General features: G+C 33.6%; 1 protein-coding gene across 15 annotated transcripts in view; it reads right to left on the reverse strand.

Moving 5' to 3' along the window:
* The window catches only part of LOC127841058 (cilia- and flagella-associated protein 43-like), a 96,173-nt gene that overhangs the window by 17,949 nt on the left and 59,115 nt on the right, over positions 1-19,109 (reverse strand). For 4 of the 15 annotated variants that reach the window (XM_052369584.1, XM_052369587.1, XM_052369582.1 and 1 more), the window contains 5 exons: positions 16,223-16,273; positions 15,823-15,873; positions 14,753-14,819; positions 2,177-2,224; positions 233-324 (listed from right to left, as the gene is read on the reverse strand). In XM_052369584.1, the coding sequence (XP_052225544.1) occupies positions 233-324; positions 2,177-2,224; positions 14,753-14,819; positions 15,823-15,873; positions 16,223-16,273 (309 nt within the window). Of the gene's footprint in view, positions 1-232; positions 325-2,176; positions 2,225-12,330; positions 12,361-13,614; positions 13,630-14,752; positions 14,820-15,822; positions 15,874-16,222; positions 16,274-19,109 lie in introns of all 15 variants that reach the window. The other 11 variants (XM_052369583.1, XM_052369586.1, XM_052369589.1 and 8 more) reach the window with 11 other exon arrangements.

Genomic DNA, 19,109 nt, shown 5'->3' on the forward strand with positions numbered 1-19,109 from the left:
ATCCAGAACAGACTGTGAGAAACTGGCAGTCTGTTCAGGTATGCTGTTTGCTGCTCTTCAATATGTAAGGGTTGGATAAGAAACCTTAATATTTGAATCTATTTAGAAAATTATTTAATTTTGTTTGATTATCTAAGGCACTACCAATCAGCCAAAATGCGATTTTTGAGCAGCAAAGAGATAACAGGGTTGGATTTTACACTCTGGTGATCATCACGCAAGGAAACTGTACCTCAAGTAGCACAATCTGGTTGACCTTCTGCTCCCGGGCGTGCAGCTCAAACTGGCTGTAGAAGAGGTCACTACCCCCACCATACTGTGCCCCTGTCAACATTCAAACCTTACCTTGTATATGAGCCTCGATATAGGAAAACAGGGTAAAATGCATACATGTGCGTAAAGTGTCATCCCACATAAACCTGTGCAGCCCATGCTTTAACTGGATTTGTGCTAAAAAAAGAGGCTTCCTTTGAAACATAAATTCCATAAAAGCAGAAAGTGTCCTCCGTGATAAGCCTGAGCTGACTACACAGGCTAATCTGGGACAACACTTAATGCACATGCATTAATCCCTGTTTTCCTATATGGACACTCATATTTATCAATGCATGAGGTGGTACTATGAAAATTGCTTATTTAATAAATATATTAGTTAAAAATATTAACTTTTTTGGGTCAAGAACTATATGAGAAAATTGTTTCCTTATCTTTAAGGTATCAACATGAAACAAAGTATGCAATAACTATAACACTTGTGAAAGTAAAAAGAACAATAAAGAAATTGCTCGCATGATTTCTTACTATTACATTTTTCACTAAAATGTTTAGGCAACAAAGGAGTTGCTTGTAAATAAGAATACCATTAATTGTGAGTACAAACCAAGGTTACGTACACAACTTTTAATATTCTTTGAATATGGACTAACTTCATAAAAATACAAAAGTAAATAATAATATAAAGCACTATATAATTGCAGGACATACTTTAAAATACTTTAAAGAATATGCCTGAGTTCCAATCAAGATATATTACATAATGTCTACAAGACAAGTCTATTCATGCAGGTGATATAGGTACTGAGTCTGGGCTTTTCTATACAGAAGTTACCAAAAAGCATTACTTCTATGGGAAAAACAGTAAATTTAACCAAAACCATCTTCATCTACAGTATCAATTGTGTCTTGTTCTGAGAAAACTGGGATAAATGCATGTGCGTAAAGTGTCGTCCCAGATTAGCATGTGCAGTCCCCACAGGCTAATCAGGGACGACACTTTCTGCCTTAACTTGATTTTCGGCAAGGAGGGACTTCCTTGAAACTAAAAATACCATAAAAGAGAAAAGTGTCATCCATGATTAGCCTGTGCAGACTGCACAGGCTAATCTGGAACATCACTTAACGCACATGCATTAAGCCCAGTTTTCTCAGAACGCGGCTCAATTGAATCCCAATGAATATGTACTTATCAATATACTTCAGAGGAAACTATTCCCAAGGAAATGAAATTTAAAATGATGCCTGGAGGTTACTGCATTAAGATTTGAAATCCCAGCTTGAATGGTAAAATAAGATGTATGATTTTGCCCACAAACTAAAAATGGTACATGCATTTTAAACATGCGGATGCTTATATTTTATTGTTTGTTTTACCATCAAGTCACCACAAGATCGTAAGAGAAAGGATTTTTTTTCCTCTCAGAAAGACAAAATATCACCATTGGTTTATATTGTTCCTAACAATATTAGATTAAGTTTTTACTAAGTCAGCATTCAGGCTTGTTTTTTTTAAACTGTGGCCCACATTGAATCTGTTTTTTTTTAGCCAATTTTATGTATCGACTCTTGCTGATACTGTGTTTAATGTTGTGTTTTATTGGTGCACAAGCAAGTAAACTGTAATTAACTGTTAATTGCCATTGCTATGATATTCAAATGAACATTACACAAACTATCCATAGATAAACAAACCATTAGAAATAACTGTAACGGAAAATGCATGCATGTGTTTTATTTTATATTAGCTGACCAAAATATTCATCTAATAGAAAATGTCACATTTAATGAAATAGGCATTTCAAAACAACGAATAACATAAATATGGCAATACTGAAGTAAGAACACATGACAAAATAACTGGTAAAATTGTCTGAAAAGTTAACATGTAGCATACACATACCCGTTAAACATTCCACTTGAAATTTTCCAGAAACCGTGTTTCGCATTCCTGTTCACAAAACAATCCTTTAACTACGTGGGCTCCACGCAAAACTATCGTAACTCAACTTTTTTCATAAAATGACTTTTTGGTATTTTCCTTAGTATTTTAATGATATACATAATTATACTGCAAAATTACTAGCACTATATTTCCAATCTTAACAGTTGAAATGATTATAGCGCAGAAATATCATAACTCAAAAATAGCAATATTTTCCCTGCAAGACTATCGTAACTAGAGTTACGATAGTCTTGCATACAAAAATGCATTACATCATGAAAATTATTTCATGCAAAACTATCGTAACTTGAGTTCTCAGGGGCATGTTTTACATTGCAATATGTTAAAACTTAGTACTTGGAATTTTTTTATTTTATTTTCAGCATGGTTATAGTAAATATTTTCCACATAAGTCAACAAAGTGCATTTTATATCCTTCTGTTGATTTTTTTCTGTTTTCTGTTCAGAACGATCATTGCAATCTACATCCATCATTATTGTTGGTAATATTTATTTTTTTGGCCTAGATGTCTTACTCGGGTTTTCTCCTTATTAAATTGAGTTTTACCAAGAGCCATTACAATGTTGGAGAGATTTACCCCAGTAGGCCCAATTGAAATTTTCCCATTTTTAACAAATACCTTTTACCGGTAAGCAAAATCAAAAACTTTCTGTATTGTCTTCAAGGAGAGTTTAATTAGGATCTGAAAAACTGTTTGACAATCTTTGTTTTGTAGTATAATAGAATAAAGGATATAGCAATTTGGAAATCCCTAATTTTTCTATAGATTTGTTCATTCAACACATACAAATGTAGACACATTTATAGTTTTGCAACTCATACAAGTAAATGTGTCGGTAAGGGGTTTGAGCTTCGTGTAAATTATGGTTATATTACACAGTGCTCCAGCTAGGCCTAAATCGAAGGGCGCCGCACCCTGCCCTCCCGAACCTCCGCCCTGCCCTCCCGAACCTCCGCCTGCCCCCCCCCCCTGCCCCCCCCCCCAAGAATTTTTTTTTTTTTTTTTTTTTTTTTACATATGATTATTCATTGTATTAATTTAATCCTCATTGTAGACATTATATTTGATTGAATGGTTTAATATTAATGGGAATAATATATTCTAACAATTATAAATAACATATAAATTAACATGCAACAGAAAGCATTCCAGAAACACCCGAGCGCTCGAACGTGCCCTTTTCACAAAATACTGCGCGTCGAAATTGCCCTTTTGACAAAATACTGCGTGTCTAAAGTGCCCTTTTGACAAAAAAGCCAACCTGCCCTTTTCAAATCCTAGCTGGAGCACTGTTGCAGATATGTCAACATCGAAGCATAATTTTGTTTTATTGCCAGTTTACAAACAAATGTTTTTAGGTCTTTAAAGAAAGGTATTCAATAAAAAAATATTCATTTGCAATTTAAAATCCGCATTAAAAGACAAGGCAAATGCGACATAAAGACCCTAAAACAATGTATTATGTTGATAGGCCAACACTGTCATACAACTCCGACAAGATTGTTAACTATGTTTGCACTCATTGAAATGTATGGCGATTAAAGGATGCAGAGAATTGTAAGGAAAAGCATCTGCAATATAAATTATTACCAGTACTATTTGATTTTAAAGATGATTTTTTTTTCAACTATAAAAATAAATTAATATAAAGGCTCTACATCATAATTTTATAATTTCTTGTTTTCATGAATGCATGTAATGCTTTGACTATTTTGAAAAATAATCACTTTTTTAATACTAGTATTTTAATAACATTTATAACATGTTATCAATTAAACAAGATGTGTTTGTCAAACACAATGTCCCCCTATATGATGTTTGACCTTGAAGGATGACCTTGACCCCTATATGATGTTTGACCTTGAAGGATGACCTTGACCTTGACCCTTCACCACTCAAAATGTGCAGCTCCATGAGATACACATGAATTTCAAATATAAAATTGCTAGCTTCAATGTTGCAGAAGTGACATTACATGAGCAATTTTGACCCATATATTTGACCTTGAAGGATGACCTTGACCTTGACCTTTCACCACTCAAAATGTGCAGCTCCATGAGATACACATGCATGCCAAATATCAAGTTGCTATCTTCAATTTTGCAAAAGTATTCATAAAATAAGCGATTTGGGCCACATATATTTGACCTCTGACCTTGAAGGATGACCTTGACCTTGACCTTTCACCACTCAAAATGTGCAGCTCCATGAGATACACATGCATGCCAATATCAAGTTGCTATCTTCAATATTGCAAAAGTACTCATAAAATGAGCAATTTTGGCCACATATATTTGACATCTGACCTTGAAGGATGACCTTGACCTTTCACCACTCAAAATGTGCAGCTCCATGAGATACACATGCATGCCAAACATCAAGCTGCTATCTTGAATATTGAAATACTGCAAGTGTACATTAAATGAGCGATTTTGACCCATATATTTGACCTTTGACCTTGAAGGATGACCTTGACCTTGACCTTTCACCACTCAAAATGTGCAGCTCCATGAGATACATATGCATGCCAAATATCAAGTTGCTATCTTCAATATTGCAAAAGTTATTGCAAATGTTAAAGTACTATAGTGGGGGACATAAAAATATATATTATAAATTAAAATTAGTATTAACATATTGGTGAATCATGTAATTATTCTATCTAAGCCTTTTACATTGAAAATTCTCACTTTTCTAGATTGAAATCAACTTGTGATTTCTGACAAAAGGTGCCTGATGTGTAAACCAAATGCATAATAGTACTGAAAATGTATGGAAGGTCATTGTGTATTAACTGGACTATCAGACTTTAGATTAATCAATTATCCCTTGTGGGCCCAAAAGCTTTATTGATTTACAGAGTACATAGTTTGTTTTAAGTTGCCATTTACAAAGCTATAACTATGACATCAGCGAGGGTGAATATACCCGCAAACTTTGTTTGACACAAAATCCATGTTACTTTGTACCTGACATTTCAGGTGTTTCGGTGAAATATACGGCCTTGAAGAAACATACTTTATTATTCATTCATTAATTAAGGATTCAGACCTAGAAAACTTAGACAAACGCATTTTCTTTTTCCTAAAATTTCGGTAGTTTGATGCATAAAGGAATAGAAGTTGGTAATAGGGAAAATTTAGGTACATGTAGATAGGGACAATAATAGCAAAGTTTAGGTTGGTAGCCTAGGGAATGGTAAGGCAAGAAGTCTAGGGAATAGTGAAGTTGAGGTCATTAGAATAAGGAATATTAAGGTAGCTATTTAAAAGAATAGTGAAGTTAAGGTTGATAGTCAATGGAATGGTAAGGCAAATTGTCTACAGAATAGTGAAGTTGAGGTCAAAAGTCAAGCGAAAGTAAGGCTATTAGTTTTTAGAATAGTGAACTTGAGGTCAGTTGTCAGGAATCTAAGGTCAATTGTCTAGGGAATAGTGAAGTTGAGGTCAGTTGTCTAGGGAATAGTGAAGTTGAGGTCAGTTGTCTAGGGAACAGTGAAGTTTTAGGTCAGTTAAATAGGGAATAGTGAAGTTGTGGTCAGTTGTCTATGGAATAGTGAAGTTGACGCCAGTTGTATAGGGAATAGTGAAGTTAAGGACAGTTGTCTATGGAATAGTGAGTTGAGGCCAGTTGTCTAGGGAACAGTGAAGTTTTAGATCAGTTGTATAGGGAATAGTGAAGTTGAGGTCAGTTGTCTATGGAATAGTGAAGTTGAGGTCAGTTGTCTATAGAATAGTAAAGTTGAGATTAGTTGTATGGGGAATAGTGAAGTTGAGGTCAGTTGTCTATGGAATAATGAAGTTGAGGTCAAAAGTGACGCAAAAGTGAGGATTCTAGTGTATAGAATAGTGAAGCCGAGGTCAGTTGTCTATGGAATAGTGAAGTTGAGGTCAGTTGTCTATGGAATAGTGAAGTTGAGGTTAGTTGTCTAGGAAATAGTGAAGTTGAGGTCAGTTAATTGTAAGGAATAGTGAGGCAGCTTGTCAAGGGAATAGTGATGTTGAAGTCATTTTTGTAGGGAATAGTCAGGTTGAGATCAGTAGTCTAAGGAATGCTAAGACAAGAAGACAAAATAGTTTGATAGTCTAGGAAATGGTGTGGCATGTTGTCTAGGGAATAGTAAAGTTTTATAGACTTCCTTAGATAACTTCTATGACTGTAAGGCATGTTTATAGAATACATTTGTTTTTCACTGGCACAACAGAGCGGGAAAAGGTAGATTGATTTTAATTTAAAACCATATCCAAATCAATTAAAGTATCAGTTGTGTTATGACGGTGGGGAATATACTGTAAATCTATGTGCCTTTACACAATATAGAGACATACCAAGACCCAGCACAATATTCTTATTGAGGGATGATTTGATTCCTATAAAAATAAGAGACATCATAAGGTCTTTGTGCAGACAACCTTCTTGAAATGGTGCACCATTGATTTTTTCTACTTCTGCCTCATGAGTAGAGTAACAGTCTCTTCATATACAGGTGTAAACTGGCCATTTTATAATTTTGATATTTGTAATTGATTAAATTACAGTCTCTTGTAATTTATTATAACGCTGTCACTTTGGATTTCACTAATTCCAATCCATCAAAATTTAGTTCTATTTATATCGAAACTTGTAAGCAAGTTATAACAATAAGAAATGTAAGATTGTTTTTTCATACTGGAAATAGTGCAGTACTGTTGATGTTTGTAAACCATAATATAAGTGGGTGAATAGCATGGGAATAAATTTTTACTTAAAAGGATTTCAAAAGGATATTTTCTCCATATCATTCTAAAATATTAGTCAGATTATAAGCATTATCATTATAACCATCAAATAATTATGATAATAGCCTTGACAATATTGCACATTATTGAATAATGATTCTGGATTTTAGTTTAAATCATTATCACTATATATTTTAAAATACATCCCATTTTTGTTATAGATTTCTGTGAACATATAAAGATTATTATCTTTTAGAAATACGTATGCAAAATAAATTAATACTATTACAAGTATTTTAGAACAACACCAACTAAAAGAGAGCTGAACATGTAATTACTGATAAATTCCCAATATTTTCCCATTATTTCTTGACTTGTATCAATTTTTTAGTTAAAATCAATGTTGTTGGAATAAATGTTTCATACTGTTCAAGAGTTATTGAATATAAGTGTCAAAATATTAACAGTTTCTGTTTAGATCTTCCTTAACTTACTGTAAGTCTGGCCATTATAGAAATGATTATACAAGTTGCTAAAATTAAAGCAGATAAATCTTTTTAATTTATAGCAGCTGAAAACTTCAACAACAAAAAATACGATAGTTTTGCAACTAAATATTCCTTCCATTTGTATGGTATATTGCACGGAAAAGTATCTTAACTCAAAATGCACGGAAAAGTATCGTAACTCAAGTTACGATACTTTTCCGTGGAAAACCCACCCAAAAATTTAGCATTTTCCCTGCAAAAGTATCGTAACTCAAACAAAGTTCAAAATATAAAATACCATGAAAGTTAATTTTGATTTTACTATTCCATATTTAATAGATTGTTATTTTGTACTCACAATCAGGAACTCCTGTCTTTAACAAAAGTATTAAGAAAAACAAGGGCTGTTTGTAAAACATGCATGCCCCCCATATGGGCTGTCCGTTGTAGTGGCAGTCATTGTGTGAATAGTTTTTTGTCACTGTGACCTTGACCTTTGACCTAGTGACCTGAAAATCAATAGGGGTCATCTGCGGGTCACGATCAATGTACCTATGAAGTGTCATGATCCTAGGCGTATGCGTTCTTGAGTTATCATCCGAAAACCATTTTACTATTTCGGGTCACCGTGACCTTGACCTTTGACCTTGTGACCTCAAAATCAATAGGGGTCATCTGCAAGTCATGATCAATCTACCTATGAAGTTTCATGATCCTAGGCGTATGCGTTCTTGAGTTATCATCCGAAAACCATTTTACTATTTCGGGTCACCGTGACCTTGACCTTTGACCTAGTGACCTCAAAATCAATAGGGGTCATCTGCAAGTCATGATCAATCTACCCATGAAGTTTCATGATCCTAGGCGTATGCGTTCTTGAGTTATCATTCAAAAAACCATTTTACTATTTCAGGTCACCGTGACCTTGACCTTTGACCTAGTGACCACAAAATCAATAGGGGTCATCTGCAAGTCATGATCAATGTACCTATGAAGTTTCATGATCCTATGCCCAAGCGTTCTTGAGTTATCGTCTGACAACCACCTGGTGGACGGACCGACCAACCGACAGACCGACATGAGCAAAGCAATATACCCCCTCTTCTTCGAAGGGGGGCATAATAAAATGTTTTTTGCTTCTCCTGTAAAATTTTCAAAAAGTGAGTTACAATAGTCTTGCGTGGAGCTCAAATTTAAGTATTATACCAAATATTCATATATTTATGTATACATGTAACCTGGTCTTCATGAATATTCCCATAAAATCTGTGTCCGATTCAAAATTTAGATATCTAGCGTGCATTATTGATACAATTATTTTAAGACATCTGTTTATATTCATGTATCATTCTTAACTGATGATGACCATGATAGGCAAATCACAGGTTATTGTTTATTTTCGATACCCAAATTTATTTCATGCGTGTTTTCATCATCCATGTGAACATTAAGTGCATTTTTTGTGTGTGTATAATAATGTGTGAAAATTCAGCAAGAACATTTTGCAGAATAAAGTAAGCATTTCATATATCCATACAACTTGAAACACTGATATTAAATGTTCATGCAAATTGATTATTGTGTTTCGTTTTCTTTAATAATATATGCAATTAAATGAAAAATAAAATAAAACACTATAGTTTATATTCAAGAGTTAAATTTGACCTTATTCATTAAGTATTTACGATGGACTGTCCATAAGAGGTACATGTATATACAGTGTAGTGATAAAAACATGGAATACAAAGGTTTGGGGGCCTAAAATTATCAATTGCATCACTGCAGAGATTTGTAACAATAATGTCAGAATTGCTATACTGTTTGTATGGAATTGCATGGTTTTATTGTAGGTATTGTTTTCCATACACAAAAACCAGTCAGTACAAAGTGCCTAAATAACGTCCAGTCCAATTGGTACCAAATCAATTACTTTGCTTCAAACAGTAATGCTTTTAATTATTCTAAAAGCAATCCTTACAATTTATTCTGATTTATTTGATTGAGCAGGAGCAGCAGAATAAAAAAAAGGATTTTTTGTAAAATTAACCATTAAAACAGAAAGGCCTTAAAGGGGCCTTTTCACGCATTGGTAAATTGACAAAATTGAAAAAAGTTGTTCCAGATTCGCAAATTTTCATTTTAGTTATGATATTTGTGGGGAAACAGTAATACTGAACATTTACCATGCTCTAATATAGCCATTTATTAATATGCATCTTTCAACGATTTAAAAACCTGAAAATTATAAAGCGTTGCAACGCGAAACGTTTGAAAAAATTGGAAAGTTCTGTTGTTGTCGTTATATTTTGTGAAACTACATAGATTGCTTTTATGAAGTATAAAATACGTCTGTTACACATACTTGGCAGGATGGCCGAGCGGTCTATTTGGTTGCGTTTTGACTCCAGGGGTCAGTGGTTCCAGCCCTGCTGAGGTTTCCTTTTTTTTTTTTTTTTTTTTTTAAATGTTATTCTTGATTTTTTTTACTGGAGCTTCTTAGATCCAATGTTTACATTTATCAATATAAAGCATTTAATGACAAAATTGAAAACATGCCAAAACCTGTGAAAAGGCCCCTTTAATATTGAAGTGTAAACAATATTCATCAAACCTCTGTTGTAACAACCAATACATCAATATATTAAACTGCAAATAATTAATTACTCATTGGAAAATCTGCAAATAAAATCTTCCAATATCTTTTTAGATATTCAACATATTATCTTACATTCAATTCCAATTAAAACCTTTGAACCAACTGGGCTTTTATTTCAACAAACAATTTCACCTCTATTTTTTTCAACCAATACCACAACATTAATCATGTATTTTTACGGTAATTAATTCTAATTTCATTTTTTAAATAATTCAGTCAAAGACATTAATAGTTGTCAATTAGGTCTGAGATTCATTATCTTCTTTTCGAAATATTTTTAGAACAACTACTTTAAAAATAAAATGTCCATCTCAAAAGCTAATCAGATCACTGAGTTAATTAAGCAATGGAGTAATATATTGATGCTACTAGTACTATCACTAACTTAATTTGGAAATGGGAAAAATATATTGCTTTCTACAAGTACTATCACCAACTTAATTTAAAAATAGAAGTTATCTATTGATTTTTAAAGGTCCTAAATTTTGGACCGGGATAAATGGAGGGTCTTTATTAATTTGTACAGGGAATATCAACAACTACATTTTGAACTGGGAGTTATGTATTAATTTATAACTGTACTATCATCAACTTAATTTCGGGCTGTGAATAATTTCTTGATTTTGACAGGTATTTTCTACAACCAGATTTTGGACTGGGAGTAATATTTATAATTGCAGGTTCCATCATTAAAGAAATTTTGGACTGAGAGTAGTGTATTGATTTTCTCATGTACACTTTTATCATCAACTTACTCATGGACTGGTAGTAATAAAATGATTTATACTTGAACTATCAACAACTAAATATTGGCTGCGGAGTAATATATTGATTTCTTCCTGTACTTCAACTCATCAACTAAATTTTTGACTTTGAGTAATGTATTGTTTTATAACTTCATTTTATCAACTACTCTTGGACTGGAAATAATATATTGAATTTGACAGGTACTATCAACAATTAGATTTTGGTCTGGAAGTAACATATTGATTTATGCTGGTATCAAACACCTTAATTTTGTATTTAGAGAAATGAATAGATTTTGACAGGCACATAAAATAACTAAATTTTGGAGTAAAATATTAATATTTACAGGTATTTTTGAATGTCCATAGGGCACAGATTCCACCACAATCGACTTTTGCCTAAAAACTCAGCTTTAGCACAAAACAAGCTGATAAAGGTCAATTTGACCTCTAACTGGGACATAAACCTTTGATGTACTGAGGCAGGTGATGCATGCCACACTTAATCTCTTAATTGTTGTCATTTGTGGTAAGTTATATAAAATTTAAAATTATAACAAGATGTGTTTGTGAAACACTACGTCCCCCCATATATTTGACCTTTGACCTTGAAGGATGACCTTGACCTTTCATCCCAGAACAAACTGCTTTAAAGCCCACTTTGACCTTTAGTTGTGACCTTGACCTGTCAGGCAGGTTACAGAATTGACACACAAAATGCCATCTCCACATGGAAGACACTAGTGGTAAGTCATTTAAAAATAGTCACTTAAGGTAAGTTACTGGAAAATAGCACAATGACAAAGTTATTACAGCCTGCATGGACAAGTTGTTGACCTTTTAACTCAAAGTTTGACCTTGACCTTTTAGGCAGATAGATAAGTGTTACACATATTGTCTTAGATGGTTGACCTTTTTGCCCATGTATTTTAAAATCTATCAATGCATGGCAAAGTAAAGGCTTCGACTAGAATTGTTAAGCTGTAATGGCCAATTCTGACCTCTTTCCTCTAACTGTGACCTTGAACTCTTAGATAATGAGCCTGTTGTTACACAGATGACATCATATTATGATGGTTAACATTGGTGCAAAGTTTTGGCTGAAACAGGAAATTACAGTTTGAATTTTACTAAAAACATATAAAATTGTGAGCTCATGTTAGAATCAGAATAACTTTTTTAACATCATCGTCATTCTTGTGTATGTCTTTTTATTTACAATGGTCTTAATCCTATACATGGGTACTTGTTTTTTAATGATCAATACAAAATGATAAATTTGAAATAATTGTATTATCTTAAATATAAAAACTCATTTTTATTATATATTATAAAATAAATCTTAAATGATTTCTAGAGCTTTGTGGAGACAAAAGCCATTTCCCACCACCATAGAAGCCAGAAAGCTCATATACACCAGGGCAATGCTCTATGTTTTAAATAATATATGGGGTTGAATATAATACATCTGGTTTTCATACCCAAAATATCTTCAACAGATATCAGATAGCCTGGATAACACAACAATCAAATAACAAATGAGAAGGTAAGACAATATTGTGGAGATAAAAATATGGTAATAAAAAATGTATGGTCAACTTATACAGCATGCATTACTGGAAAATCGTTAACGTAAAAAGAATAAATGCAAACACATAAATGAAAATGGAACACAACACATTGACCCCAAGCTGGATATGCTGAATGATTATGCTGAACCCTGCAGGGTGATTCATAATAAACTCATATACTGGTACACAAATAATAGAGAAACGATCACATTATTGCATTTGTTAAATTTTGGTAAACAGGGAATTAAACACAAAACAATTAAAACAGTAAGAGTGCATTATGGGTAAAACAAAAATGGGAAACATATAGATCTATGTCAATACATACAATTATGAAGTAACAAAGAAACAAGACTATTGCCAAGCAATAAATGTCCCCTACCAGCTCCACCATTGTCAGAAATTCCACCATTGTCAGAATATTTTTTTTAATGTGTTGCCATAGCAACCAGATTTTTTGATGTAGGAACAAAATGAAATGACGTGCATAATGTCCATATTGCCATCTATCCATGTTTCATGAAAAAATATTAAGAACTTTTAAAGTTATCGCAGGATCCAGAAAACCACCATTCAGCAGTATTTCTAGTCTATTTGTTGCCATAGCAGCCAGAATTTTTGACGTATGAACAAAATGAAATGACATGCATAATGACCATATTGCCATCTATCCATGTTTCAAGTTTCATGAAAAAATATTAAGAACTTTTAAAGTTATCGCAGGATCCAGAAAACCACCATTTTCAGCAGTATTTCTAGTCTATTTGTTGCCATAGCAACCAGAATTTTTGACGTAGGAACAAAATGAAATGATGTGCATAATGTCCATATTGCCATCTATCCATGTTTCAAGTTTCATGAAAAAATATTAAGAACTTTAAAGATATCACAGGATCCAGAAAAGTGTGACAGACAGAAGACAGACTCACAGACAGTCAGACGCACAGAGTGCAAACCTTAAGTCCCCTCCGGTGAAACCAGTAGGGGACAACAAAAACAACAATCAGAGTGTATTATGGGCAAAACTAATGTGTGAAGCATACATTTTAATAAATACAATTATTCAGTTAAGAAGAAGATAGAGTGAAGTAATGAGAGTTAATGAAGGATCAATTGTGACAAAACTTGTACATATAACTTGTGATAAAAAGTTAATGCTAGATGTTACAAAAATCTGTTTCCTGAATTAATTACCGACAAGGTCTGCAGCTAATAATAATGAAATGCACATGTAAAATAAGTAAAGGACAATTAAGATAAGATGGATATGTGTACTTGTGTGCTAAAAACAAACTGCTAAAAAACAAACTTTAATGCTATACTAGTAGAAACCCTGCTGTAAACAATTATGTGTAAATAGATTTTTTCAACACACACTTATTTTTACAATTATACAAGGATTTTTCTTCCATCTTGGTTAGATTCATCACCATTTTCAGCGCCATTTCAGTCCTATCACTGTCATATTTTCTACACTTTCCTGGTTAGCTGGATTATCATAACCAAGTGCACATACTTATGCCAGTAACCCACAACTGCCCCACTTGGATTAGAGGTAAGGGGAGACTTACTATAGAAAGGATTTCATGACCAATTTACCGCCACATATGTTATGTGTTCAGGCTGGGGATCAAAACTGCAATCCTTGAATTTGAAAGTCCAACAATATGCCAACTGAGCCAACCGGTCCAGTCTCAGAAAAACATGGCACATTATCTTGCTACCATGATGGATACAATCATCATTAAATGAGTTATATGTTCAATATATTCGATTTATATGCAATTCTTTAAAGAGAAACATTTGCATCTGAATTTAATGCAAAAAAGATATCAATGCTGCATAATTGGTAGCAAGAAATTTGTATTCATTATATCACATTCAAGCTGAAAAAAGCATCAAATTATACATTCTGGTTTTCATTCTGAGTACATGGTAAAAAAATCAGCTACGCATATAAGTAACACTGCAAGAACATAAGCAAAACAAATAAAACATTAACACAATTAAAACAACCGACAATGATCACTAAATATCAAGATGCACTTTTTACATTTGAAACAACCTTTGGCTTAGATCATGACCACACAGGAACCTGATGGCTGCTACAGTCCACTTGATTAGTTAGGTGACATGGTTGGTACATTGATATCACTTCAAGAATTAATAAATTTCAGACAAAATAAATGTGTGCTATTTTAATTTAAACATTATTCATATTTCAGTTGACAGAATTGCAAGAAATTTTGATTGAACACCTCGCTGCCACCACATTCCATGCATGCTCAGATCTGTGCACAAGTGCAATGCATCATGGGTAACGTCCACATACCGAGACTGCCTGTTGTGGATGGTTGCTCTCTGCCATCGTCATCCTCCCCCTCGCCACCCTCCTCATCCTGTAGGATACATACAAATGATCTAGGAAAATGGGGTTTCATGCATGTCTGTAAAGTGCCATTCCAGATTAGCCTGTGCAGTCTACACAGGCTAATCAGGGATGACACTTTCCACCTTTATTTATTGCTTTTTCAATTAATTTCAATTATGTCTCTTTTTAGTAAAATTACAGTTATGTTAGAAAGTGTCCTCCCTGATTAGCCTGTGCAGACAGTACAGACTAATCTGGACAACCCTTTACACACATACATTAAACCCAATTTTCCCAGTGCCCAACTCAACTAGTTACATGTAAGTTTCAAGTGATGCTTACACGTATGTATAGGTTACACGCTGTACTGATGTAAAGGTTACAATTGAAGGCGGCATTAGACATTAGAGGGATGCAAGGGAATAATTTTAATAAGATTAAATATAATATTACACAGATATATGGGTGAGCAGTTTAGCGTGGACTTTATGGTGAATAGTCTTTTAAAATGAGACTTTGGAAAGGTCTATAACTTTAAAAACATGTCAAGAATGACCATGACATATTTTTAATGTCTAAAGACAAACAAGAACAACAACAACAACAAATGTTCATTTAATTTTTCAATAAATGGAAATATAAGAAAAATATGAACAACAAGAGCACCGCATAAAGGGTGCCACGCTCAGCTACGGGTGCAGTTTTGAATAAATGAAAACATGTCAGATTTTTTTTTTTTAAAGGTCACAGTGACCTTGACCTTTGACCTCGTGACCCAAAAATGGGTGTGGCGTGTAGAACTCATCAAGGTGCATCTACATCTGAAGTTTCAAAGTTGTAGGTGGAAGCAATTTGATTTTAGAGGCAATGTTCAAAACCTTAACAAAATGTTAAGGTTTTAGCATGACGCGAAGGCGGATGTCGGATGACAAGCTGGCTATGACAATACCTCGGGTTTTCTCCGAAAACGCCGAGCTAATAAAATGTCAAAATATTCATATAAACAAACATGAACTGATTTAACTTCTTACAAATCCATAGCCATATCCATATCGTTGTTGTTGTAACATACTAAGAAATAACTAAAATAATAAATAGTTTTTTTAATGAGTCTTAGCTTTTTTCAATAAGTATACAAGAAATAAAATATAACAGATGAAAGGACATTGTGGTATTTTCTTTATAAGACTTAATGCTGTTGCACGAAAAACAGCATTCTTTTGGTCAGTATTTATAGATAAGATCTAAATTTTAATTTTCAACTAACCTATTAAATACTTATTAAAACAGTTATAAGACAAGCTCCAAAAATCACAGTTGCATAATGTTTTCACAACCAAGAATTTAAATACTAACAAAAGTTATACATGAAAGTGCCCAAACAAATGTTTAACAAGGGAATGCCAGTGCAGGAATGGACTGGTTACTTACGGCTGTGGTGGGAGCAGCCTTCTGCGGTAATTCTAATATTTCTGTTCTCGCCTACAAGAAATTTAGCAAAGCCACACAGTTAGCACACACAAGACAAAAATAGACTGGTTATCTAGCTACAAAATTTACTTTTACTTCTTTGTACAAGCCAGACTGGTTACTCAAAACAAATGTGACATTCTTGCTTGTACAAGCAATAATATTGTCTGATGCTTTAGTAATAATTGTTTGCACAAGTAATTATATGGTCTGACACAGCAGTTTAATCTGCTTGTACAAGCAATATAAGGCTGAGTCATTATTTATAACAATGTTGATTGTATTATATTTCATCCCACAGTAAAGTCCCCCAATAGTACAAGCTATGTATGAAGCTGTGAGATAAGTCAATTCTGCTTGTACAAGTGACATATGAGGCAATCAATTAAAGGGGCCTTTTCATGTTTTGGTAAATTGACAAAATTAAAAAAAGTTGTTTCAGATTCGCATATTTTTGTTTTAGTTATGATATTTGTGAGAAAATAGTAATACTGAACATGTACCATGCTCTAAAATATCCATTATATGCATCTTTTGACGATTTAAAAACCTGAATATTATTAAGCATTGCAACGCAAAACGATTTAAAAATTTGGAAAGTTTTGTTGTTGTTGTTATATTTTGGGAATCTACGAAGATTGCTTATATAGGTAAAAAATACATCCGCTCATAGCATGAGCACTGATGGGCAAATGGTCTAAGCTGGAGACTTTTTACTCCAGGACTCCAGGGGTTAGTGGTTCAAGCCCTGTTGAGGGTTACTTTTTTTCCTTTTTTAAAATTGTATTCTTGTTTTTTTACTGGAGATTTTTAGGTCCAATGTTTAAATCTATCAATATAAAGCATTTAATGACAAGCTTCAATACATGCCAAAATCTGTGAAAAGGCCCCTTAAATGAATAGCACCCATACTTGTACAAGCAACATAGGAGTAAATCAATTAATGAGCAATGCCCATACATGTACAAGCGACATATGAGGAAATCAATTAATGAGTAATGCCCATGGTTACACAAGGGACATATGAGGAAATCAATTATTGAGTAATGCCCTTGCTTAAACAAGGGACATATGAGGCAATCAATTAATGAATAGTGCTCATACTTGTACAAGGGACTTATGAGGCAATCAATTGATGAATAGTGCCCATGCTTGTACAAGGGACTTATGAGGCAATCAATTGATAAATAGTACCCATGCTTGTACAAGGGTCATATGGGATAATCAATTAATGAATAGTGCCCATGCTTGTACAAAGGACTTATGAGGCAATCAATTGATGAATAGTACCCATGCTTGTACAAGGGACATATGAGGAAATCAATTAATGAGTAAAGCCCATGCTCGTACATGAGCAGTGATTTTTTTTGCTTTAATTTGTTACAGCCTGTGCCTTTTGAATTGGGAAAATTAGCGCGATAAACCGTGAAATTGGGAAAAATAGCGCGATAAACCATGAAATTGGGAAAAATTAAGCATTATAAATAGGATTATAAGTAACAGAAGTGATATTGTTTTTAAGTGCATGTTCAGGTAGTTTTGTAGAAAAGGAGTCTGGTCAAATTGTTTTTTTTAATCAATAAAAGTGGCAAGTTTGGGAATGATTTATGGACAAAAATGACTAAATTCAAGTTATATATTTTGTAAGATGTTTAAAAAGTAAAGTTGAGACCTAGATTTAAGAAATCATAATTAAGTTATATAAGACTTCTTTCTAAAAAAAAAAAAAAAAAATTTTTTTTTTTTTTTTTTTTTGGAAGTTGGGCTTTTTTTGGGAAATTTTGGGAAAAAACGTGTATTTTTGCGATTGGGAAGCAGCCGAAATTCGGCTGTAAATTTGAGCAAAAAAAATCACTGATGAGACATATGAGGCAATCCATTGATGAATATTGCCCATGATTGTACAAGTGACACATGAGGAAATCAATTAATGAGTAAATCCCATGCTTGTTTACGAGACATATGAGGCAATCAATGGATGAATAGTGCCGATGATTGTAAAAGCGACATATAAGGAAATCAATTAATGAGTAAAGCCCATGCTTGTGCAAGGGACTTATCAGGCAATCAATTAATGAATAGTGCCCATGCTTGTACAAGGGACCTATGAGGCAATCAATTGATGAATAGTGCCCATGGTTGTACAAGTGACATATGAGGAAATCAGTTAATAAGTAAAGCCCATGCTTGTACAAGGGACTTATGAGGCAATCAATTAATGAATAGTGCCCATGCTTGTACAAGGGACATATGAGGCAATCAATTGATGAATAGTACCCATGCTTGTACAAGCGACATATGAGGAAATCAATTAATGAGTAAAGCCCATGCTTGTACAAGGGACTTATGAGGCAATCAATTAATGAAAAGTGCCCATGCTTGTACAAGGGACATATGAGGCAATCAATTGATGAATAGTGCCCATGATTGTACAAGCGACATATGAGGAATTAATTAATGAGTAAAGCCCATGCTTGTACAAGGGACTTATGAGGCAATCAATTAATGAATAGTGCCCATACTTGTACAAGGGACATATGAGGCAATCAATTAATGAAGTGCCCATGCTTGTACAAGGTACATATTGGGCAATCAATTACTGAATAGTACCTATACTTGTACAAGGGACATATGAGGCAATCAATTAATGAATAGTGCCCATGCTTGTACAAGAGACTTATGAGGCTATCAATTGATGAATAGTGCCCATGCTTGTACAAGGGACTTATGAGGCAATCAATTGATGAATAGTGCCCATGATTGTACAAGGAACTTATGAGGCAATCAATTAATGAAGTGCCCATGCTTGTACAAGGGACATATGAGGCAATCAATTGATGAATAGTAC

This window comes from Dreissena polymorpha, chromosome 8, assembly GCF_020536995.1.
Source record: "Dreissena polymorpha isolate Duluth1 chromosome 8, UMN_Dpol_1.0, whole genome shotgun sequence".
Lineage (NCBI taxonomy): Eukaryota > Metazoa > Mollusca > Bivalvia > Myida > Dreissenidae > Dreissena > Dreissena polymorpha.